This window comes from Hemicordylus capensis, chromosome 2, assembly GCF_027244095.1.
Source record: "Hemicordylus capensis ecotype Gifberg chromosome 2, rHemCap1.1.pri, whole genome shotgun sequence".
NCBI lineage: Eukaryota > Metazoa > Chordata > Lepidosauria > Squamata > Cordylidae > Hemicordylus > Hemicordylus capensis.
This window is the reverse complement of record NC_069658.1, coordinates 77,501,830-77,528,267: the sequence shown is the minus strand read 5'-3', so window position 1 is coordinate 77,528,267 and position 26,438 is coordinate 77,501,830. Positions and strand designations below refer to the sequence as shown.

Genomic DNA, 26,438 nt, shown 5'->3' with positions numbered 1-26,438 from the left:
CAACTGGTACTCAGAGGCATCCTGCCTTTGAGGCTGATGCTGGCCCTCTGACTAGTAGCTGTCAATAGACCTCTCTTCTATGAAGTTATCTAAGCCCCTTTTAAAGCCATCCAGGTTGTTGGCTGTCACCACATCTTGTGGCAGAGAATTCCACAAGCAGGGTTAATCTGGCTGTTGGCCAGTGAAGCTGAAAATTAGTTGGGGCAACTTAAAATTGAACTGGTAACTTTAGCTACAATCAGCAAATCATTTAACTCCAGAACATTCATTTTTTAAAAAAGAAGTAGGCTTATCCTAGGACTCAAGTAAATAAACTGTGGATTTCTGCAAGTACGTGTCAATAATCTATGAAGATATGAACACCAATAGGTTGAAACCTATCACATGGTCTTGTGATATCTTGTCTGGACAGTTGCTTAGGCTGTTGCAGCAGAGTTCACCAGAAAATCAATCAATCAGTCAGTTTAGGCGTAACAAATCAAGACTGTGGTTGACCTCCTCAGTAATGGTGCAGAAGCAAAAGTGCCTCAGCAGCCACACGGTGTGCAAAGGTGGGGTGGGGGTAGGGTCAGAATTTTTGCCGACCTCCCCGCTCCCAGAAGTGCTCCCTGCAGCCCAAAGGTAGGTCCCTGAGGGCTGCATGACCTTCAGGAAGCTACTTCTGGGTTGCAGAGAGCACTTCTGAGGAGAGGGATATTGGTGGAAATTGCTTCCCCCTGAACACAGCACAACTCTTCATGCTGCACGGAGGCGCTTTGCACAGTGTGCCTCTGCACTGTTACTGAAGCCAGGGGCTGACATCCCAGTACAGCTCAGTGTGGGCAGTGCTGATCCACACTTCAAGTAACAGGAGCATCCTTAGGGCGAGGCAGCTGGGGCAATCGTCCCGAGCCCCGTGCTGGCACAAGCCCCGCTCTGGGCACACTGCAGTGCAGCATGCCCTCCTCTTTCACCCAGTCCCAGCCACTTATCTTTGCCTGCAGCCAATCTTTTGTGTCTGTGTGCAGCTGTGCAGCTTGAAAGGCTCCCAAGCAAACTGCTAGAGCTCCGCCTCTCTCCGCCTCTCAGCTGTTCGGTGGATGGGTGGGACTCCATGCAGGCCTCCCTGAAGCCTGAAGCTGAGGAAAGAAGCAAGCAGGCAGGCAGGCAGGCAGGCAGGCAGAGAGTGTCCAGCACCAGAGCTCTCTGCCCAGCCCAGGCCTAGTAATGGAAGTATGATGTGATTTCCTTTTGTGGTTATCTCCACCCTACCCCCCACTTGAATATTTAGGGATTGGCTTGCCATAGGACTTTGGTATTGAGCAGAGATGTAGAGCAGGGTGGGAGGAATACTTAAATATTTAAATTGAAGTGGATTGGACACTTGGGTTGTTGTTTTTTAAACCCATCCAAAATGTCTTATAAGTGGTTTGTTTCATGGCAGAAAATTACAAAAACTTCTGGAACAAACAATATATACTTGCTTACTTACTTATAAATGCACTATCTCAAGTTGATTTGCAACCCAGAAGGTCTGAGAACTGTGAAGCATGTGCTGTGCTTTTTATTTTTATTTCTTTAGAAATGCATTATATGTCCAAGCAGGTTGGCCATGTCCAAAAACCCCACTCACACTATTTACACTGTATGTCATCAATCAGTATGATTCTGTAATGATATGAAATGTTAAGGAGACCCCGTACGTGCTGATTCGCCCCTAGCCCCACACCTCACTAGCGACAGCCCTGTCAAGTAATGCATCCACACTCAGAAGCCTACTTAGATTAGAAATGCAATGCTGATGGTCAAGCAATGTGTTTCTGGTATAAGTAGCCCTTCTGAAGGGCAGGTGTGCTACCTAAAGTGTTCAAAAAGCACAAGTCAACTGGCCCTTCACTGTGAGCCCACCTTAATGTGCTGTGTTCTTAAGCAGCAAAAACCTCAAAGATGTATCAGATAGTTAGTGGTTTGAAAATGCAAAAATTGTTCATGCTTTGAAAAATCCTTGTTAGTTTCATGTCTGGTGAAAAATAAATATTTAATGTTTTCCTACTCTTATGGGTACAAAAAATGTTATATTTCCCTGTACCAAAATAACAGAAAAACTATTTCATTTGAAATGTCACTTAAAATCCCTTGCTCGTCTAAAGAACCTGTAAAACACGTAAAAATGCAAAGGTCACTTTTTTCTTTAGGTGATAAACTCTAGGAAGTGACTCATATTGTCATAATTACTGTGAATGAAAGTTTATACTGCTTCTCCTTTGGCAGTTGCAGTATAAATCCCGGAACAGTGGCAAATATGAATCCAATCAGAGGTGTTTATCAACAGCTTTGTAAAGGCATTAATTGAAACTGTTCTTGGCATAAATCCCTGAGCTACATATCAGATGTTCCGTTCCGTGTTGTTGTGGGTTTTTTTAGTTGTCTAAATATAGTGATGTTAAGTATACATTTGTACCCAATTACCTAAAAACAATAAAAACAAATGCCTAACATTTGTTGCAAAAATCCAGTCCTCGGCATAGGCTTGAGAATAAATTCTCTGAAATTTCCTTGAGTTTCGAGAAAAGCATCAGTGTCTGGGATGTTAAAATATACAATGATATATTAATCTGTGTTGCAAAAGGAAGGAGGGAATGATATGATACAGATGAAGCTTTTTCCTGGACAGTTATAAACTATATTTAATTTTCGAAAGAATTGAGTACAAAATAGGAACCAAGAATGGAATTCACTTCAATATAATGAATGGAAATTTTGCCACTGATTTCACTGGAAAGTGAATTGTACTCCAGATTTTTAACTGAAGCAAACCAGTATAGTTTCATGTGTGTCAGTTAACGGCCTGAGCCGTTAGAACCATGCTCAGAACCAACTGAGCACTACTTATTATCCACTGTAACTACTTGCCAGAGCTCCTGAAAGTCTGACACTTCCTTGTCTAAAGCTATTATATATAAGTGAAAGGGGTCTTTCAGATTATGTAACAAATATGCATCTGTGGCTGTTACCAATTCTTGGACAAGATTCAGATGTCTTTTCTCAAAGGAGTAATTTTGTTGTAGGGACATCATATTTTTCTAGTGATACAGTGTCGCTGTAAAAATATACAGGTGGACCTCATTATCTGCAGTGGTTCTGTTCCCACAAATTACCTCTGAGGTCATTTCTGGCCACTCCCTTTCCCCCCTCCCCCACCCACCCGCACATATGCCGAGGTCAGGTGTCTATTACCCGACTGCGGATACGTGAATCCACGAATGGTGAATCTGTGGATAGGGAGGTTCTCCTGTAGTCTCTCCCTAGCACATGGCAGTACTCTGGGTGGCATGTGGCTTCATTTATTTATTATTTCTCTGTGTAAACCGACCTGGGCGATTTTTGGAAGGGTAGTATAGAAATTGAATAAATAAATAAATAAATGAGTGGGCATCTGTTGAATAGTGCATCTGATACTAGAGATGAACCACAACACTTCCCATGACACTTTGGTATGTTCATGGGTTTTCTTCTTTTTTCTCATTTAGAGGCTCATCATTTTCCTGCTGTGTCACTCTGTCTCTGAAGGACTTCTCTGTTCCATTGGTTTTCATATGATTCTTAAGAGAATCCTGTGGTTCCTAATAGGCTTGTCTAGAGTTTCTAAATGAGAAGAGGAGTAATGGATGAGAAGGATTTCTTAAAAGCAGTTTTCCTACCACTTCTGCCCTTCCCCTGCTGTGTTCTGCTTCAGAAGAGACCTGACATTCTCTTGAAGTGTGTTTTAGCTAATTCCATTCATGTGTAGAGTATTATGTACATTAACCTGCTGATTTCCACCTGAAGGGAGGGGCTGTAATTTTATTTATTTATTTTTATTTAATACATGTATATACCGCCCCAAAACAAAGTCTCGGGGCGGTTCATGCCTTGTAATGCCTTGTGCATATGGGGTGCCAGGGAAGCCTCAAATGCCTGGCCATGCTAGAACATGCAATATGCAGGCACTCAGAGGTCCCTTAGCAGATGAGGAAATATGGAAAGTGCTATACCTCCACACAAAAACCCAGTCTCTAGGCAGTGAACAAAAATTAAAACAGCAGTTACAGTTAAACAACTACAGTAAAACGTTATCTGGACAGTTAAAACACAGATTAGATTTTTATATAGATTTTTCTAAAGCGACCTCTTATTTATTGTAGATGTTTGGGAAGCTACGCATTCCTCTCTCCAGTTTTGGAATGTACACGTCCCTTTATTTAAAAGCAGAACAAAACAGGAATATATCTATCCCACCACAGCAAAACTGCCCACTGCCCAATTCATGATATGGGAATAGTGTATTGTGTGCCTGATGCTGGATTAGGACAATTAGCACGACGAATCAAAGTCTTGTACCGGTAACTTGCTTGAAGGAACATCAGTCAATATGTCTTTCTCCAAGCCATTAACGTGTACTAATATTTCCCAAGTGGAATCTTCAGAAGTAGTAGCGATTTCTTGGAGCACTTCATGTCATTAAATGGTAAGCAGCAAAGCACCCAAAGTTGTTCTCCAAGCACAGCTATTAAGACCTGAACTCTCATGGGCTGAGCAGCAACGTCTATGTACTCTGTATGCTTTATAGTCTTTAAAACACCAAAGCAGGAAGCTTGAGTAGTTTGGTGCCATGAGACAAGCATTGACTAGAGAAGGATGAGAAGGACAAGCAACATCTGAATCATTAAATAATGTCCCCTTTTAGAACTGTACTAGAAAAGTTGTTTTCTTTCTCCTCCTCCACCTGGCAGCCATCGGGTGGTTTGCTGAAACAACCACTCGGTTCTGCCCAGCAGCGTATCTGAGGGCTGCAGTGGGTGGCCTAGGGTCAAACAAAGCCAGCATTGTTTAAATGTCTTCCCGTTACATGATTCTGCCATGGCAACAATCTGCAGTCCTGCTGACTGGAAGTGGGAAAACGGAAGTGTTGGGATTGTCTATTTGCGTAAGAATAACTTAATTAGTGAGAACTGTACAGATCCTCTAAGCAGGAGGCAGCGGGGCTAGGCAGCAGCCAGGAAAACAGAACAGCACAGTCCCTTATTGTGAGTAGTTTAGCCAAGCCTAACTAGTACTTGGCAGTACTTTCAATCTTTGCCATTGTGTGAGCAGCTGTAGTTTAAAGAACACACATGGAAATGGTTTCTAGTTATCTGGAAATCAGCTTTCATTCAGATATACTTCCAGCAATTGGCCTGTCCTTTCTTTAGGGTTGACTGGCAAACTAGCCACTAAGTCATTATACAGAACCATGGTTAGTATGGAGCTTAGCAACCCAAGCCTATTTTGAAATCTTGCCGCTTTCATTTTTAACGGCAATTAACATATGCAGAGCTGTGCTAAAAGAGGGCAACTGGAACATTTTCTGAAATGTTGCCAGTGCATAATAATCACTTGCTCATTTACAATTCAGAATATTTTTGTCTGCTTTTCCATAGCAGCACAGTAGTGATTATAATGAGGGGGGAGAGAGGGGGGGCAATGTGGAACAGGAGGGGAAGCCACACCACAAACACCTATGAAACTGAAATCAAACAGATGAGGAGTTCTGTTCAGTGCTGACCTCCGATCATAGCTCTTCCAGTGAAGTCAAGCCAATAGTAAGACAATCTTGGAAGCTATAGTGAGCCTATTTACACAACTGGAGGTGTGGTGGAGAGGGAAGGTTGTGCTGAACTTACCTTCACCCCAGTCGATCTCCGTGCCCTCCCCACTGCCTCCTTGCCATGCAGCTCAGCCACACACACAGTTGGTGCTCCTGGAGGCTGCCTTGTCTCCGGGAATCCTACAATGCACCGTGCAATGAAGTGCATTGTGGGGATTCCCCCATTAGGTGCAATGGGGGATTCCCCCATCAGATGGGCACTCTAGGTGCCTGTCTCTGTGTCTACTTGGGCTGCAAGCAACCCAAGCACACATATGATTCCGGCAGCCAGGTTAAAGATGCACTCCCACCCTTAAACCTGGCTAAAAGCTGGGCTTCAGAGTAAGGTTAAGCTGGGCAGGAGTGCCGGGATTGGGCGTGATCTTGGCATTCCACAAGAGCTGGGCTGCCCTTGCCTGGGTTAGGCTGCTCATGAGGACAGTCTTATCGCAGCAGTCTTATCGCCCTGAGCCATTTTTGGAAGGGCGGTATAGAAATCGAATTATTATTATTATTATTATTATTATTATTATTATTATTATTATTGAGGAACAAACAAAACAATAAGAAAAACACAGAGATGCAACTTCCTGAATTTGGCATTTAACAAAGCAGTGGCAGGCAGTAGAATCTTGAAAGAATAGTATCTGATTCACAAGTATGGACCTGGGGGAAAACGTTGCTGTATATCGCTGATGTGCACATCTTTTCTAAGCCGATCACTGAGCGTGGTGAAAAAACAAATGTTAGCTACAAACACAGGAGTTGCTGCTGTGACCTGAATATTCATATGCAAAAAAAAAAAAAAAAATTCCCCCTGTTTTCTGGGGTAGGGGTAGGGCTGTCCTTAGGGCGGCATGACCGGGGGATTTGCCCTGAGCCCCGCGGTGGGACAGGCCCCGTGGCAGACAGACCATGGGCGCATACTGGCCAGGGGCCTGGGTGTCCGAGAGACTCTGAGCCTGAGTAGCCTGCGCCTGCTCGCTGCTGCCCTGCTCATTCCCTCTGCTGCAATAACTCACTGAGGTGCAGCAGGCATAGAGGCAGCAGCTTGTGTCTCATGACTGTTCCGCACTTCCGGGTTGCGAGTGTGTTCTTCCACCCATCCATCCCACTGAGCTGCCATCCACTCCGAGAGAGAGAGAGAGAGAGAGAGAGAGAGAGAGAGAGAGAGAGAGAGAGAGAGAGAGTCAGGAAGACGAAAACAGCCCACCCACTGCCCAGAGCCCTGAACCAGCAGTGCAGAGAGTGGCTGCAAGCGAAGCAACAGGAGGACACAGAGCAGGGTGGTGGTGGTGGTTTTTCCCTGCCTGTGCCCACACGCCACCTCTGCACAGCTTTTAAAATGAAAATCAATGCTTCCTCCTCTGGCTCTGCTGCAGCTGTTGGGGGCGGGCCTGGGGGGTTACGAGGGTGAGAGTAGGGGGTGGAGCAGCCCAATTTGCTTCCCCGCCCACCAGCCCGCCCAGCCGTAGCAGCTGGCAGGACACCTGCGTGCAAGAGGGAGCAGCACCAGGTGACACAAAGCATGTGTTGGCATCTCATTGCATCGTGTGTAGGAACAGGAGCCAGCCGGGCAGCCTGGGAGTGGAGTTCAGTGCAGTAATAAAAATCAGTAGAAGTACTGTGACTTGACTGCTAATATATCAAGAGAGGCTCAAAGTTTCCTCCTCACTGCTAATTCCGAACTTCTGATAAATAAGAAGACACTGTACACAGACGTTCAGAGGAAAACCAGCTGCAGGTCACACACACTATCCTATCTTCATTTTGAAGGGAGGATTATTCTAAAGCTCCCCTGAATGGTCCAGTCAGTGATCAGCACTATCCAGGAGGTGATAACACTAACAGAACAGAATTAACAGAATTAATTATGAGTGCAGAACTGTTGGTTTAAGGTGCAAAGATGTCCACACAAAACACCCCAACCTTTTTTCATGTCGCCAGTGTTTTCATGATTGTTCACATGCTCACAGCCCTTGTCCTGTCCCCCCCATCTGCTGCTTCTGTGCCATTTTGTTTATAAATAATAATAATAATAATAATAAAATAATTCGATTTCTATACCGCCCTTCCAAAAATGGCTCAGGGCGGTTTACAAAGAGAAATAACAAATAAGATGGCTCCCTGTCCCCAAAGGGCTCACATTCTAAAAAGAAACATAAGACACACACCAGCAACAGTCACTGGAAGTACTGTGCTGGGGGTGGATAGGGCCAGTTACTCTCCCCCTGCTAAATAAAGAGAATCACCACGGTAAAAGGTGCCTCTTTGCCCAGTTAGCAGGGGGAAAAATTTTTTTAAATCAAAAGAATATCTATTGGCTGCACTAGTTTTTGCAGATCAGTTGCTGTGAGTTGCAGTCAGTGCTACACATATTGATGCCCATGAAAAGACTGTTTAAAGGGGAAATAAAACACCACCTCGGGCGGGTTGAAGCAAGGTAGGAGGTGCTGGTGCAGTGATGCTGTTAAATTGCAGTAACCGTTCAGAGGTGAGGCAAAGGGAATGGATTGAAGAAGAGCTGCGGGGGAAGGGAAGGGAAGGAACAGGATCAGGAGCCTGTGTGGTGTAGTGGTTAGTGGTGTAGTGTCGGCCTAGGACCCAGGAGACCTGAGTTCAAATCCCCATTCAGCCATGAAATTTTCTGGGTGATGCTAGGCCAGTCACTCTCTCTCAGTCTAACTTACCTTACAGGGTGGTTGTGAGGGTAAAATGTGGAGCGGTGCCATGCATGCTGCCCTGAGTTTTTTGAAAGAAGAATGGTATAAAAAGCCTAACCTGCCTCAAAGGGTTGTTGTGAAGATAAACATAAGTAACCATGTACACTGCTCTGGGTTCCTTGGAGGAAGAGAGGGATATAAATGTAGGATAAAAAATATTGTGTCAGAAACAGATTATTTTCTTCCTTTGAAGTGGAGGAGCAGTGGGCATTCTGTGAATAATTTGGATGGATGATGGTATGTGCTTTCCAGCTTGAATTTTGGACTTCAAGTTTGGAATGCAAATGTGTTAAACTGTGAGGCTATTCTCACCACTGCAGGAAAGTAGGCGGAAGGAGCCCAGCCTGCTTTCCTGCAGTGGTGGGAACCGCCAGGAGCCACATGGCTCCCCGGGGTTAGCCTGCTTAAGCCCTCTCCCTTAAATGAGGTTAGCGGATCCCATTTTGGTGATCGTGAGTTGCCACGACATGGCTCCGTGCCACAGTGACCTGTGAGGAGGCCCCTGACAGGAGGCTAAAAAAAGCCTCTCAGTCTCGAGGGTCTCCCCATCCTCAGCCTTCCGGGGGCCGAGTGGCCTCCGCTTCCCACAGGCCCTTCCAGCTCCGTGACGTAGCCAGTAGTCATGTGGGTGGCCAATCCAGCCGCTCAGGACTCCGTGGGTGCTTGTGTGTGGGGAAAGCAGGCTTGGCCCGCTCTCCCTGCCTAACCCCATCTGGCTCTCCACACTGCTTGTGTGGAGAGCCTCTGTGTATCTTGGTTTTATATATAATAATAATGTATATTATTTATGTATTTGAAATGTTAAGGGGCCCCCACACATGCTGGTTCGCCCCCAGCCCCGTACCCCACTAGGGACAGCCCTGGTTAAGGGGTGAGGAGGACTGGTGCTCAGTCCCGGATCCTTTTCATCCTGTTGTAACTATCTTGAAGGAGTATTATTCAAGCTGAGAAACGTCCTGCGCTTTTTGTTCAAGTCCTACTTCATCCCTCCTCACTATAGAGTTCTATTAGCTCTGACCACCTGGTTGGCTGTTAAGTGTCCTCTGAGCCTATGAATATTCCAATCCCACTACATTGAGTTACACTGAGACAGTTTGGGGTTTTTTTGGCCACTTTAGGATTTTCTCTCTCCAGATTTTTGTAAAATGGAAATATCTGCAGGTGACTCTGAGTCTGCCTGTACCTCCCTGTCACCCCAGATGCCTTGGTTATATGTCCATAAAGATCATCAATGTTTCCAACTCTTTCAGAAATACGTATAAAATACTGCCCCTATTCTCTGTGTGTTGCTTGTTATTTGTCCTGCAACAAAGAATGTTTCCAGCCTGCACTTAGGGGTCATTGTTGTGTATGTGTGTGTGTGGGGGGGGGGGGGAGACGTGTTTTCTTCAAATGAAAAAAATGATAGCTATTTTTTAAAAAAATACAGTCCATATCCCTATCCCTCTCTCCCAATTCATTGTGGCTTTTTCAGGGTTTGATTAGATTGGATATTTTGTTTTGCTATCTTTAAGACAAACATGCCTTTATATTCAGCTCAACTTGACCATCGATATAGCAAAAGAAAAATAACTTTTGAAAACAATTTGGTTGCTGTCAACCTTTCCCTTTTATACTATAGCCAGTTTGTATCATCTTCCCTCAGATTGGGATAATAGCCTTTAAAAAACAATGAATAAAACCTTAACCTCTTTGGAATGTTGGATGGTGAACTGTGGCATGCTGAATATCATCCCAAGAACCTAATAAAAGTTCTCCATGCAGATGAATAAGGATGTATAGACACATCTCTACAATATATCTATTGGGAAGTGGACATGGCATGGCGCAGATTTTTCATGCACAGGCATTTCCGTTACTTTTATGAAAAAAAGGACCTTGTATATGCACAAGGATTCCCTATGATGCATAGAATACTGTTTACAAAAGAGGACAAGGATGCTTTTACATAAACAATTCTCTGCATGTATGTTGGAATCTTTGCATGTGCTTTGGATCCACTGGATAATCTTAAGGACTACAAGCTCACAGTTTCCCTACAAGGCTGAGAAGCACTTGCACAGGATGTACAAAGAACATAATCTGTCCAGAGGAACCTTTCTCAGTCCTAATTGTAGGTCAATAATTGTTGATTCACACAACACAACTTTGCATGTTGAGTTTATCATTTTCAAATTTGTTGCTCATTATTTTCATGAAGCAAGGGAAGCAGAATACACATCTTTTACGATGTTTTGGTATTGTTTTTTGTTCCACCCCTCACCCCTACCCCCAGTCTGCAATAATTTATCTGTTCACAAAGAACTATTTCTGAACTGTCTGAGTTTATCTTGGCACTCATTTTTTCAAACTTTGTTTACAGGGACCATATTTATACTGTTGATATGGACATATCACATACAGAAGAAATTTATTTTAGCAAAGTGAGTATTATTCTGTCATTCTCAAGCCAAGGACACTAGAAAAACTGGGGGAGGGGGGATAAATAAGAAAAATATTTTGTTCCACTCAGCTTCCAACATTCTCTTAAATTTGCAATGATCAAGGAAGATGGTGCATATGAATCAGATTAGGAGAAGTTGCCATATCCACTGATAAGTGGCTTAGCTGAGCTGATGAACAGTCTGAATTGAAATGTGGGCATAATCCATCAAATACATTTCATTTGTATTCTGCAGCTGTGAATGACTACCATACTCAATTTATTATAATAAAACTATTTTAATAGACAACTCTACTTTTTTTTAAGCTCATTTTATTCACAGTTAAGCAAACATATACAAGACAGTCTTTTGATTTCTCTGAGTGTCCTATGAGAATATTCATCTTCTATCCAGAATAAAATACAGGTGGAACTTGGTATTCATGGGGATTGCACTCTCCACAATTACCATGGATAGTGAAACTATGAATACCGAGTCATTAATTCTGTGGGATTGTGCAGGTTAGGTTCATGGAGGCCCCAGAATCACATACAAAATGGTGGGAAATGCGGGGGGTGTGTGCCGTACTGTGCTCTGCTGGAAGCCCCCAAGAAGTCCAAATTTTGTCATTATTCCTTGATTTTTCACCAAAAAGCGGTTTTTAAAAAAATGAAATTAGTTACAAAATGGCTCCCATGCTCAAAATGGTCAGAAATGACCTCCAAGTTCATTTTCGGTCACCCTGCAACCTGCAGATAGGTAAATTTAACCCTTTCTTTTTTGCGTATGCCAAGGGTTCCACTTACCAAGGGTATGCCTTTTTGCGTATGCCAAGGGTTCCCCCCAGACAATCCTTCATGGGCATGCCAGCACACACCCACATGATCCACACTGCTCTGTGCAGCATGGATTGCTGGAGGCTGGGACTCCTCTAGGAATCCCACAGTGGAGGGATTCCCATTGGGGAATTCCCCCAGGAGTTGGGCGCTCTAGGAGCCTGACTCTATGTATGCTTCGGCTGCATGCAGCCCAAGCATACCCACAACCCCATACCTGGGGTATAAGGCGCACTCACACCCTTTAACCCAGTTAAAAGCCTGGGTAAAAAAATCCGGGGTTATGGGGGAAGCAGTGCCAGGATCGGGCTTAATCCTGGCATTGCACACGAGCAGCCCTACCCAGGTAGCGCTTCCCTAACCTGGTTAGGGCTGCTCCTAGGCATAGCTTATAATATGGTTTAATTTTGTTTTACTTTCTCAGTCTCAGCTGCTCAGCTGCTCAATCAAGCTGCTCAGACACTGAGGCAGTTCCCACGATCAGTGGGAGCCGCCTGGAGAGGGTTAGTGGGGAGAGTGGGCTTAGCTCGCTCTCCCCGCAGACAACCAAGCAGTCTGCTCCAGGCAGCCAAACTGGCTGCCACATGACTGCTGGCTCCGTTACAGAGCCGGCTGGGGCTGAGGGGGATCAGGCCCGCGCAGCCCCCGGAAGCTCCATCATGCCCTGCGCAAGTGCGCAGGGCATGCTGGAGAGACGCCCGAGCCAGGATTAAAGGGGAAAATTTAGCTCCGCTAACCTGGACTTAGGGGATGGTCATTTAAGCGGGTTAACTGCCTGGAGGCCACCGGGCTCGCCTGCGAGCCTGGTGGTTCTCATGGTCAGGCAAAATCGGGCTACGCTCCCCTAGCCCGGTTTCACCTGATCGTGAGAATAGCCTCACTATGTCATAAATGGTTCCAGTTCTCAACATTTCCCTCCCAATTCAGTGCAAATAATTTAAGAAGAAGCTGCTTATTAGTTAAAAAAAAATTATGGAGCATAAAAATAGACCAGTCTGGAAATATGTTCAGCCGTAAGCATTCATTCAAAGAAACCCATTTTTTTCAGATAAAAACCTGATGGATTCTGATAGTGAACTCTCCAGGTCTTTGAGAACGGCAGGTAGCTCTAGTTAGATTTCTTTGTTCCTCTCTAATGGACTCAGATAGTGTGCCAAACACGTATTCGATTTAATAAATAATGGGCACGTAACTCATGACAAACACTGTTTTGCCTAAACAGTTACAAATTAAGAGATAAGGACACAGGCTAATATCCTGACTGCTTTTACTAGAGGAAGTCTTATTGAAATTTAGTTGTCCTTTGGAATAGCTCCTGAGTAGTACTGTTTATTCAGGATGTTAGCCACAGTTTATAGATGCGTGTCTTTGGAGAGGCGAGCTGGTCTTGTGGAAGCGAGCATGAATTTTCCCCTTTGCTAAGCAGGGTCTACCTTGGTTTATATTTGGATGGAAGACTACATAAGAGCACTGAAAGATGTTCTCCTGAGGGGATGGGGCCATGGCTTAGTGGTGGAGCATCTGCTTTACACGTAGATCCCAGTCCCTAGCATCTACAGGTAGGCGGGGAGAGACTGCTTCCTGAAACCTTGGCAAACCACTGCCAGTCACTATGGACAATACTGATCTAAGATGGACCAAGCAGAATAAGAGAGCTTCCTATGTCCTGTGTCTTTTTTATTTTCATGTGTTGCCTCTTACAAACTTTGCTTGTCTTCAGCTTTATAAAGTGAGCTGTTTCTCTAGTTTAACAGATAGCAGTCAAAACTAAGCGAGTGTTGTGCATCTGTGGTCTTCCACTGTTACGGTAAATTAATCATGGCAAGAGTGCAGAAAGCTTTCAATAAGTTTATATTCAGCAGCTAATTTTCCCTAGAGGACTCTTACTTTTGAAATCAAACACAACCACCTCTGGGCTCTAATTGATTTCTTTCTTGATCCTTGCAGAAATTGACGTGGAAATCCAAACAGCTCGATGTAGACACATGCAAAATGAAGGGAAAACATAAGGTAGGCAATTTTCATTTCTCCTGCAACTGCCACTCTTGTTTAGTTTCTTGACTGTTATCTCAGACCACTCTCTGTGATGTGGAATGGATCATGCCGTTTGCTTCTTAGCTAGTAATTGCTTTTTCCATCAGCTTATTGAAGGCTTTAATTTGCAAAAAATAGTTTGCTTCTAATGTGATGAAACATTATGACAGCCGACACAGCAACATCATGAAATACTTAGGCTCACTGGGGATTGCGGACTCCACAAGGTGTACTGACATCATTCAGTGCTATTTTGGGTAGCAAAGCGTTTGTCCATTTTCCATTGGGAGCTGACATAGTGTAGTGTCTCTGTATGTGGGCTTCTTTTTAGGCACAGGAGGGACAGAAATGTTATAGAAATGTAGAATGCTGTGAACTAGATAAACACAGATCGAACAAGTAGGGACCCACAACAAAATGTTGCACTGTCTTCCTAACAGAGGGCTCCTGTTCAGGGCTTCAGCCAGCTTGGAAGAGGAACCTTGTAGCAGTTTGGGACTCACAAAGGGCACCCTCTTTCTTTTCCCTCTTCCTGGAATATTCCCCACTGTGTGATACAGTGCTAAAAGGCTCAGGATCAGGGCAGGCAATTTAGTTGTTTTATTGCTATATAGCTGGGTTGGAACCAGTGTTCCTTGTAAGAGGGATCCCCAGATGTTGTTGACTACAACTCTCATAATCTCCAGCCAAAGGCCATTTCAGATGGGGATTATGGGAGTTGTGGTCAACAACATCTGGGAATCCTTCTTACAGGAAACACTGGTTGGAACATAGGAGGTTGTCTTATACCGAGTGAGACCACTGGTCCATCTAGCTCAGTGTTGTCTACACTGACTGGCAGTGTCTCTCAAATATTTCAGGCAGAGTCTTTCTCAGCCCTTCCTGGAGATGCCAGGGATGGAACCTGGGACCTTCTGTAGCTGTAGCCCCATTCAGAGGCTATAGTCAAAGAACCCGGGCTGCCAATGGAAAAGGCCACCGAAGCCCACAGGGGGGCCCTGAGCGAGTTCTCCCCTGCCCACACCCAGGGTCTGGAGAGCCCAAGCAAGCTCTCCCCCATCCATTTCAGGCAGCGTTTGAAATTTTATCTCCAGTGAGGGAGAGAGAGAGAAATAAATGCCGCTCAGGCTCTCTGGAGCCCGAGCCACACCCCTGTGCATGTGACATCACGCACACGGGGTGTCACTAGAGGGGCTGCTGGGGGGGGGGGAGACACAAACCACCATTTGGCTGGCTCTGTGCCTGGCCCACCCGCAAGGGTGGCATATATGGGTCTGCCATCCAGACACTAGACTTGCTTAGCTTCAGCAAGGGGGTTGTATCATGTGCCCTTAGACATGCTTTGGGACCTGAGCATAATCTAAGCCTGGGGAAGAATAACATGGGAGAGGAGACTTACCATCTACAATGGTAACCAATTTGTTTTCAGGCTCAGTCTCAGGGTCTCTTTTGGACCTTTGAAGTCCTGAGTGGCTTGGGACCAGAGTTTCTCAGGAATCACCTTCCCCCATATGCCCTATCAAAGCACTGCAACCTACTTCTGATGTCTTTCCAAATCTAGCTGCCATGGCAGGGATCACAGCCTTTTTTCTGGTGTCACCCAGAATTCAGAATAACTTCCTATGAGAGGCCCACCTAGTCCCATCACTGTTTTCAGTAGGCAGCAAACATTGCGGGGGTGGGGTTGTTTCCACCCCAAATGAATAAATAAAAATGTTCAATTATTTTTCAGGACAATTCTTTTAACTCATCTAGACAATTTTTCTAGATTATTATTTTATATAGAATTGACAGGTGCTGTTCCTGATTATTCTTTTTTTAAAAAATTGTTTTTAGATTTGTTTATCAGTATTATTGCTATTTGCTTGGTATATTTACTGAATATCTGGTTTCATTAGCTGCTTTGATTATTTGTTATAGAGAGGTGAATAAGTTCAGGAAATAAGTGAATAATGAAAAGCAACAAATAAAACCAATATAAACATCTCTTCTCTTCCTAGCAGTCCATATCGTAGAAGGGAACCTATTGTCTGCCTTGCTGTTTTTTGTTTTTAAATAATTTCTGAAATAAAGCTGAAAGTTTGCTGGTAGCTACTTTCATTGTTGTCCTTGTAATGAAATCTCCTTGCAATAATGTAAACAAAAGTATTTGTAATATATTTGCTGAAATAATAATTTGGTCTTCTTGGGGTTCCCCCCCCCCTTCCCAGGATGAATGTCATAACTTCATTAAGGTTCTCCTAAAACGAAATGATGATACATTATTTATTTGCGGGACAAATGCCTTTAGTCCCTCCTGCAGGAATTATAAGGTATGTGTACATTGCATTTGTAAGAAATTGTATGCACTGGAGAAAATGTCATAAATTATTGTGATGGACTGAGATCTAAAAAGCATTAAAATCTACTAAACTGCATTCAGATGATTAGAAATCCACCTGCACTGTTTGGTAGTGCTATGACAAAGGCAGAACAGTACTACCTTGTAATGTTAACCAGTTTGCTCTTTTGTTTCCCCTGATTCTGAAGCAATGTTTTCACTGGCTTACATTTCACACAGTCAGCTACGCACCCAAGAGGGATGTGATTTTGCTGGCTGCATGGGACTCTTCAGCACACGGACACTTCCGCCTACAGCTGGGGAGGCTTCATGCATCTTAAGCATTGCATCCCAATGGGAGTAGGTTGCAGCTGCTTTGTCACAGCACTTAGGATCCACGGAACCTCTCCCACCATCAGTAGGAGCCTCCATATGTGGGTGAGTGCCACGGAAGCAGCAAGATCACATCCCTCTTGTGTATGTGGTGCAGGCACGGAGCCAGCCAAGCAGCAGCTTAGGTCTGGCCCTGCCCGGAGGCCCCTCTAACAACATCCCATGCACATGGTGTCATGCGTAATGGGGGCGTGGCCTCGAGCTCCAAACAGCCCAAGCGAGCCTTCCGTGTCATTTCAGGCAGTGCTTGCTGCCTGAAAGCATCTATTCTCCCTTTCTCTCCCTCTCTGGAGGGAGAGAAAGGGAAATAAATGCTTTCAGACAGCAAACGCTACCTGAAAAGGACGGGGAAGCACTCACTCGGGGCTCTTAGTAGCCAGAGTGTGGGCGGGGGGAGTTTGCTCGGGGCTTTTCCGGAGCCCCAGCCACTCCCTACTGGGGGCTTCAGTGGCTCTTACCTTTGGTGGCCCGGGTTCTTTGAACCCATTCACGCAATGGTGGCTACGCCCCTGATGTGGCAGCTATGCAGAATCTAAGCCTCTCTCTATGATGCTGAGGAATGATAGGCAAACATAGTCCCATTGCGCACACAGGCACTGTTCCCTCTAAGACGTGTGCATGTGCACTCTCAAAGTTTTTGGATGTCTGCTCAGTTCATTTTAGATCCTGCTCAGGTTGAATCAGGAATGCCCCATTCTGAATGCACGTGTGCACACACTGCCTTGATACTGCCACCCAGAACAAAACTCATTCTGCACAGAGATGAAAAAAATTAGAGGGACCACTGCATACAGGATATTCTCCAACAGTGAAATAAATGGGAATGGTTCTGCTCATGTGGAGGTCCATGTGTTCTGCCGAGCCCTGCAGAGCTTTGGATTGCCACACATGTTTGATCCTGATCTGAAATTAAAATGCACCTGAAACAGTCTAGGTATCTTTCACAATCCTTTTGAATCAGTATTTATTGCTGTATAAGCCAGTAATACTTTGTAGCCACTTGGAATACTGTCTTACAGCTGGAGACACTCAAAAGTATTCCCCTGCTTTGCTGCTAATTAAAACGTTCAGTCCTGACAGACCTGTAAGTAGGTGCCTGAAGCGAAGTATTTTTGGCTCGTTCAATCATGTGGCTGTGGTGTTGTGCCTAGCCCTTCAGTCCCAAACATACAGCAAAGAGGTGAGTGCCGCTGAAAGCTGGCTCATTGAAAAGTGAAGTAGTTGGCACTGATCAGCTGCCATGATTCGTCTACCCAAATTCCACCAGAAGTTCATTTCCCTTCTTGCCTCAGTGACATTGTAACTATTTTGAACACAAATAAAAGCCACTTTATTTTTGCCTTGCTTCACAATTTTTGTCTGAGTTAATCTTGAAATAAGCTTCTCTGGAATCAGTGTGAGTCTTGCTACACATTGAAGTAAGCTCAAGCTTTTATAAACAGAGACTGAACAGAATGAAGAACACACTCTGTGTATAATATCTCTGATTCCCAAGGAACCCCCCGCCCATCCCTTGAGAGTAGGGAGATTTAATTAACTGTTATTACGAAACGCACTCCTACTGAAGTTGAAGACAACAGCAAAACAAAAACCATCCATCTGTATTCTACAGGAACAATTTTAGGGTTGTTATTACAGCAAGGAGTGTTATAAATGGAAGAGAACTGAAGCAGTAGGTTTATAGTAGGACCCTCGATGTCTTCTGCCTGCTTCAGACAAGTCAATTTAGCTTTCAGCAGGTTTCCAAAGATTTTTGAATTATGGCCATTGCTCAACTGTATTCTAACTGGGCCCACCACAGGGTTTTTATGCAGGAGTGTATGAAAGCAAACTTTTAAATAAGAACTCCAATATAAGTGTGCTGTTGCTAACATACATATTTGTGTCTTGTATGATGGATTTTGTTTCCAAGAATTGGAGGTTTGGCTAGGGTAGGGATTAACTGGATTATTTAGCCAAGAACTGTGGTAGCAAAGGGCAGTCACGGAGGGATTTTGCCAAGAAATGAGGATTGCATCAGCCGCAGAACTATGTCACCTCTGCTGGTGATGCAGAACTGTACTCCATAGCCACCAATTCTGGCTGGCGAAAGCCCTGTCCAACATCCTTCCCTCATTTCTTAGCTTTTAGTTATTCATTTACAGCTTCTTTGACACAACCACAAGAGTGAAATAATTATTGAAGACAGTTTTGCTACCTGTTGATCCTGTTCTCATAACCAGATGTACAAGACAGGATCCAGTCTGAACAACATATATCTATTCTTGTTGCTAGCTTCCTGTTTTCTGTTTCAAATCTTTCCCAGCAGATAGCTAATGTTTTTTGTTTTCAGATGTCATGTAGATCTCATGCAGCTTGACATTACTTCAGCTCAAAAGCATGGACCATTCTAGAGAGGTGCAGAAAATTCGTAGCTTAATGGCCACCTTTACATTCTCCCCAAAATGCATCTTGGTGGTACAGGAATTAGATTATCAGTCTGTGTGCTGATTGTCAGTATTCTTCATCAGTATAGTAGCTATGCCCACCCCCACCCCCCTAAATCCTTATGCTGTCATGCCTTCGTAGCATTGTGAGCCTTTATAAGCTTATTCCCTCTGGGTTGTTGGTTTTTTTAATTGTCAGGGACCTGGGTGAAAAAGTGTAAGCTAAAAACTCTAAAAACTGTGGCTCAGATACAGTGCAGCATTCTGTGGGCATTTTGCATACTGCGGACACTGCTGGCTCTTCCAAATGTGAGTTGCACTAGAGCATAGGTTGCACAAATGCTGAGGTTGTGTGGTCGTACTCCTGTTATTTCCAGTGGGCATGTGATCATACAACTGACTACAAGACCAGAGGAGAGCTGGTCTTGTGGTAGCAAGCATGACTTGTCACCATAGCTAAGCAGGGTCTGCCCTGGTTGCATATGAATGGGAGACTTGATGTGTGAGCACTGCAAGATATTCCCCTCAGGGGATGGAGCCACTCTGGGAAGAGCAGAAGGTTTCAAGTTCCCTCCTTGGCTTCTCCAAGATAGTGCTGAGAGAGATTCCTGCCTGCAACCTTGGAGAAGCCGCTGCCAGTCTGTGAGGACAATACTGAGCTAGATAGACCAATGGTCTGACTCAGTATATGGCAGTTTCCTATGTTCCTATGTTCCTAACTGCCTTGTTCAATTTCAGCATTTGTGCAACCTATGCTCTAGCGCAACTTGCATTTGGAAAATCCAGCAGTACCCACGGTGTGTAAAACGCCAGCAGAACTCTGCACAGTATGTGAGCCATTGTCTTATACAGTATGTGGAAAGGGTTAGGCAGGTGTTGGGTTTTTTTACTTGGGGAGCTTCAGAAACATATTTTGGGAAATTTGCTTTAGTGCTCACTTCAATAAATGTGACAGGCAAATCTCAAGGAGTCTCCCAGCTGAAAGGCAGTTTTTAATGCAAATGCCAGTTTGTTTTTTGTATTTCACCATATTGTAGGGGAAATAAATTGCTTTTTTTTGTTATTTCTGCCAATGTTTCATTCCCCATGATATATGGGCCCACAGCTTCTTCACCTATTGCCATGGTTTCAGAGAGCTTGCACTCTCAGGGACCTTTGGAAGGTCAATGGAACACCTGGGCCACCTGGTGTTCAGATATTTGTTTGTCTTGATGCTACTGTCATCTCTCAAGGCTGTAAAGTGAAAGTGCAGGTGTGCATGAATCATTTTTTTTGCAATACAGTTTGACCTCAAATCGAATTGCAAAAAATAGAATTTCCAGCCAGTTCAACAAATCAAATAGGAAATTCACAAAAAAAATGTGATTCACTCAAATCACCCATTGTTCCCCATAGGTAGGTCCTAGGGACACCAAAGTGGGTTGGATGGTACAGCATGATGGGTGCTACCTATCACCCAACTCACAAAAGGAACGGGCAAGTGGGCAATTTAATTAAAAAAAATTCTTTTAAAACTCCGTAGGATCCTATGGGGTAGCTTAAAAATATTTTTTTAATTGCCTGCTTGCCCATTTCTTTTGTGGGTTGGGTGGTATTGATAGGTAGCACCCATCTTGCCATACCACCAAACCCACTTTGGTGTTCCTAAGACCTACCCCTGGGAAACACTGGAGTGATTAGCGCTTCCCATTGTTCCCTATGGGCAAAACAAGCAGAGTACACACATTTTGAAACCCTGCCTTGCAAAATAACACTGCAGACAGAAGCACACGCACCCCCTCCCAACACAGAACAACACATTTTGCCAAATACACAGTCTAAAGTTGGCCAAAAAAGAATCACTGACTCAGAATCCACTGCCAGCCACAGTGCCTGCAGGCACCAGAGAAAAAGAAACATGGAGTTCCACCAGGTCTGAACATCCTGAGAGATTGGGTGTTCAGGTAGGGCCAGCTCCAGCTGCCACTGCCTGAGCATACATCTACCCTTTTTGCTCCGGTGGAAGCTGCTTCTGGAAAATTTGGCAGTTTTCCAGAAGAGCGGCCATGGCAGCAGCAGGATGGTGCCCAGTACCTGCAGCTGGGATGTCTTGCCTGGCCACAGCCCCAGAAAGGCTAAGCGCATCCCACACAACCAGGTTCAGAGTGGGCGCCACACAACGAATGGACACAAACTGACCCTGCTCAGCTGCCTTTGTGATGTTGGTAGCATTGTTGGTGAACATGAACCTTCAGCGAAGGTTTAGCTGCCCAGCCAGCCATTCCTCCACCTGGTGATTCATGGCCATTGACAGCTTACCTTCCATGTGCTCAGTGTCCAGCACCTCCACATCAGTGATCCCTCTAAGGCATGAGCAAGTGTGCATGCTCACAAGTTTTTTTATGTTCACTCAATTTATTTTAGATTCCATTTACTTTGAATCAGGAAGACCCCATTCTGAATGCATGTGCGCACACACTGCCTTGTTACTGCTGCCCAGAACAAAACTCATTCCACACACAGATGAAAAAAATTAGAGTGAACATTACTTCACATGCCAGAGAACCAATCAGCAATTGAAAAACACAGAGACAAAATGGTGCCCGTGATGCTAATCACTTGTATCTACGTGAGAAATTGGGACCAATTCAATTCACCCTTGAATTAGCCCCTTCATTTAAGGGGTGGTTCGATTCACATACGAATCTGCAAATTTCCCCTGATTCGTTGCAAATCTATTCACATACGAATCAAATTGCACATCCCTAGTAAACATAACCAATTCCCTTCAGAATGTCTAGTGAGAGAGGATACATGACAGGAAACAAATGATGACAAATCATCCATGGCTTGAAATAGGTCTCTGAGCACATGGAACTGAACATTGATTTGATGAGACTGATGGTGCTTAGATGGCTTATTATCCACACTCGTTTTTCAAACTCCATATCTTACACTTTCTCCTGTAAAAGTAAATTGAATATGCTAGGTGCATCTGAACCTAAATAAAACAAAAGTCACTACTGAATAATCTTGATACATGAATCTTAAGCCGTGTGTGTAGCTTCTGCACTTCTCTCTGTAGCTTCTACTATAAACCTACTGAACTTCTGCTTTGTCTTTAGCTGGTTATTTGTATAATTACACCTACCCTGTGGAGAATTAATTTCTCAGGGGTTACACTTAAGGCTGAGATTTACAAGTACTTCACATATTAATTCTTGATAGGCAGGAAGAGGATTTATGTATGATACTGGCTTAAACTGCTATAGCAGATGTCCTTCTGAAAGGGGAAGCTGCAAGAAAAAAAGTGTGATTCTTATTAGAAATAGTATGTGGTGGAGTAGAGGGAAGAGTCCCTAGCGGGTAAAATACAAAATTCTGCTCAAATACAGTAACTGGTGCTGCCTTGTTGTGGGTACAGCTTGATTGCCAGAACCCAGACTGCTTTGAATGAGTTGTATTTCAAGTGCATATATATAAACATTATAGAAAGTGGGCAGATCAGAGCAACAAAAATGTCAGACAAACAGCAAAAAGAGACACAAAAACTAACTTGGAGAAACATATTAAGCTACATTAAAGACTAATCTAAACAAGATTTTTGCTGACCTTTGAAAGGTCAAGTTGTGGTGGGGTGGGGTAGTAGGTTGTACTTCCCAAAGAAAGAAGTCCAAAGTTTGGTCACCATGATGGAGAAAGGCCAACAGTAAGCAGTAGGGCAGAGAGTGGAGTCTCCCTAGCAGGGTGGGCAATATTATGTGGCAATGGGCATTGCTTTAACTACCCTGGACCCAAATTCGTGTAGGGCTTCAAAGACAAGAACCAGCACCTTGTGTTGGACTTCGAAACACAAAGAAGCCAGTGTAGATCAAAACGTAGCACAGTAACATGCAGGCCCTTGTCAGCAACTGTGCATCAGCACTAGGCCCCAGTTATAATTTTCCAACACTCTTCAAAGATAGTCCCTTGTAGAGAATGTTGCAGTCGTCTAACCAGGATGTAACGAAGGTATGCATAGTAGTGGCCAAATTTGCTTTCTCCATGAACGGCACAACTACACCAACCATTGCATGACTACAGTCACCAGCTGAACACCCAGGAGCAAACTGGGTCTACCAGCACATCCAAGCGGTGCATCCATAGAGGAGAGCTGGTCTTGTGGTAGCAAGCATGACTTGTCACCATAGCTAAGCAGGGTCTACCCTGGTTGCATATGAATGGGAGACTTGATGTGTGAGCACTGCAAGATATTCCCCTCAGGGGATGGAGCCACTCTGGGAAGAGCAGAAGGTTTCAAGTTCCCTCCCTGGCTTCTCCAAGATAGGCCTGAGAGAGATTCCTGCCTGCAACCTTGGAGAAGCCACTGCCAGTCTGTGAAGACAATACTGAGCTAGATAGACCAATGACTCAGTATATGGACCAATGACTCAGTATATGGCAGTTTCCTATGTTCCTATGCCACTGATCTTTCAAGGGATGGGTTACCTATTCAAAACAAGCTGCATAACCAGTCCCAGATCAGCTCTCCTACTGACTAGAAGCACTTCCATCTTGTCTCAGCCCATATCACAGAGCCTAGGCAGTGGTTCATATCAGGACCTCCATTGCCTCCTGGTATCTGATGGAAAAGAGAGATAGAGTTGGTTGCATCTAAATACTGATGATGCTGCACTCCAAATCCCTGGATGATACTTGAGACTTACATTGTTAAATGTATGGAACAGGATAACAGGCTATACCAGATGGTTTTTCCCCTCATAGCTCTGGGCTAGACAGATGCAGCTCAATGCTATAATTTTGCAGCATTTTCAGTAAGAATAAGAACTGAAAAAGAAAGGAGGAGAATAACTTGGTTTGCTGTTCTGAAATGACATTAATCAGAGGTCATATGGGACATTCAGTTCTATATGTTTCTAAAGAGATTCTGCTGTTTGGTTTTGTTTTCCAGATGGATACTCTAGAGTTTCTGAAAGAGGAGTTTAGTGGAATGGCCAGGTGTCCTTATGATGCAAAACATGCCAATGTTGCACTGTTCGCAGGTAATAAGGAGGAGGGGGAGGAAACATGTTCTTTTATCATGTTGTGCTTACTGCAGTGTACTTATTCTCACAATCCCAGAAGATAGTGAGCACATGAACCTATAGTAGTATCCAGGAGGAAATCAACGTTTGTTGGAAATTTTGTATTAGTCATGATGGCTATTTAGAACCTCTTTGTTCAGAGGCAATATACCTCTGAATACCAGTTGCTGGTGGAGGGGCAGTAGCAAAAGGCTTTTGCCTTCATGCCCTATTTTTGGGATTCCTAGAAGCATCGGATCAGCCACTGAATGATTGCTGAATGCTAGACTCAATGCTAGATTGCTGAATGCTAGACTCAAAGGTCCTTTCATTTGATCCGGCAGGCTTCTCATTGGTTCAGGATGTATCACATGGTCTGGGCTCATGAGTAGATGGTAAAAAGGTAAAACCCCACATAGGAATCTACCTTATACTGAGTCAGACATCAGAACATAAGGACCCTCCTGGATCAGGCCCAAGGCCTATCTACTAGTCCAGCATATTGTTTCACGCAGTGGCTCACCAGATGCCTCTGAGAAGCCTACAGGCAAGAGGTGAGGGCATGCTGTTGCTCCCCTGCAACTGGTATTCAGAGGCATCTTGCCTCTGAGGCTGGAGGTGGCCTATAGCCACCAGGCTAGCAGCTATTGATAGACCTGTCCTCCATTAATTTGTATAAGCCCCTTTTAAAGCCATCCAAGCTGGTGGTTATCACCACATCCTGTGGCAGAGGGTTCCATAGAGTAATTATGTGCTGTATGAAAAAGTATTTCTGTTTGTTGGTCCTAAATTTACTGGCCTTCAGTTTCATGGGGTGACCCTGATTCTAGTATTGTGAGAGAGGAAGAAACATGTCTCTCTGTCCACTCTTTCTACTCCATGTTTAATTTAATATACCTCTATCATGTGTCCCTGTAGTCACCTCTTTTCCAAACTTAAAAGCCCCAGATGCTGTAGCCTTACCTCATGAGGAAGGTGATCCAGACCACTGATCATCTCGGTTGCCCTCTTCTTCACCTTTTCCGGTTCTACAATGTCCTTGTTAAGATACAGTGACCAGAACTGTATGCAAATGTGACCACACCATAGATTTGTATAAGGGCATTCTGATATTTGCATTTTTATTTTCCGTCCCCTTCCTAATGATTCCTAGCATAGAATGTGCCTTTTTCACAGCTGTCACGCACTGAGTCGACACTTCCAAAGAGCTGTCCACCACGACCCCAAGATCTCTCTCTGGGTCAGTCACTGACAGCTCAGGTCCCATCAGCGTATATGTGAAGTTGGGGTTTTCTGCTCCAATATGCATCACTTTACACTTGCTTACACTGAACCACATTTGCCATTTTGCTGTCCACTCACCAGTTGGTCTCTGTAGCTCAGAATGATCTACACCAACTGGCAGGGACTTCTCTGAGGTTTCAGGCCAGAGTTTTTCCTTGGTCTACCTGGGGATACCAGGGACTGAACCTGGACCCTTCTGCTCTCCCACTGAGCTACATATCCATCCCCTCAGTTTTGCACATCATTATTTCCAGTTGTTTTAATAATAGTTATATATACACTAATATAACAAAAAAGGCTTCATGTAGATTGTAGTGGTAACAAGTTATTGTGTGTGATTCCATTTTTTCTGGGTTAAAACAAAAGGAGGAAAAAAGGGCAAACCTGGTATGATTTAGTGTCTTGATGTTTTGTTACCAGCTGTGGCAGGGGAGGGACTGAAGTAGGGTCTCTGGCTTTAATCATGATTTATTATGAATGCAATGAAATGCAATTAACTCTTAATTCTTTTTGCAGTAGTTAAAAAACTGAGCGCTTATTAGTGGGGTTAATTTGGGCCATTGATTATGGAATGGCATTTTGGAATTTTGCTCTTTATAGATTTATGATTAAATTGTCTCATTACTGAAATTGTGTTAGCATGAACCCCAATGATCCCATTTCAAATGAAGCTGTAAAGTATTCAGTAGTATTGTGGAAACCACCTGGGATAACCTCTCAGGCTCTCTTTGAGCAGCAGCCTAGCTATGTCATAGCAAATGCTGACTACCTACAACCCGTCCTCCTGCTCTGAAAAATGTGCTTGATTACATATAAGGCTGATAGAGTAATCTGTAAAACAGGAAAGGTGGGCCATTTTGATTTATTCATTTTCCACCCTGCTCCTAGATGTTTGATTTGCTTATCTCCCTACAGCACCGGTATTGCTGGTATATTGGCATCATTTTGTCCCAATGAAATAAATAGGTCTACTAAAAAAACATGCATAGGATTGCATGGCACATCCTGAAATACACGTAAAATGTCAAGTCTGTTCTTCTAAAAAGCATGTGGAAATGCCATATTAATTGCCTAAAACATCCAGTCATTATTATACATACTGATCAATCCAAAGAGTGTTGCTAGAATTTGAAATACTAAAATAATCTCACAGAGGTGCTTAAATGATCAAAAAGCCAATTATTATTGAATTGGAAAAAATGAATAGTTTCCACACAACTAGAAAAGAACATGACCTGCTTATTGAAATTTCACAGGGGGAAGTAAAATGTCAAATTTGTGTTAAATAATTTATTAAAAGAAGTCAATCTTTT

General features: G+C 43.9%; 1 protein-coding gene across 16 annotated transcripts in view; it reads left to right on the top strand.

Annotated features, from left to right (window-relative positions):
* Window positions 1-26,438, top strand: part of SEMA6A (semaphorin 6A) — a 233,317-nt gene that overhangs the window by 119,524 nt on the left and 87,355 nt on the right. For 14 of the 16 annotated variants that reach the window (XM_053303548.1, XM_053303556.1, XM_053303555.1 and 11 more), the window contains 4 exons: window positions 10,730-10,790; window positions 13,574-13,636; window positions 15,871-15,972; window positions 23,730-23,820. In XM_053303548.1, coding sequence (XP_053159523.1) covers window positions 10,730-10,790; window positions 13,574-13,636; window positions 15,871-15,972; window positions 23,730-23,820 — 317 coding nt within the window. Of the gene's footprint in view, window positions 1-10,729; window positions 10,791-13,166; window positions 13,186-13,573; window positions 13,637-15,870; window positions 15,973-23,729; window positions 23,821-26,438 lie in introns of those variants that run through there. The other 2 variants (XM_053303562.1, XM_053303561.1) reach the window with 2 other exon arrangements.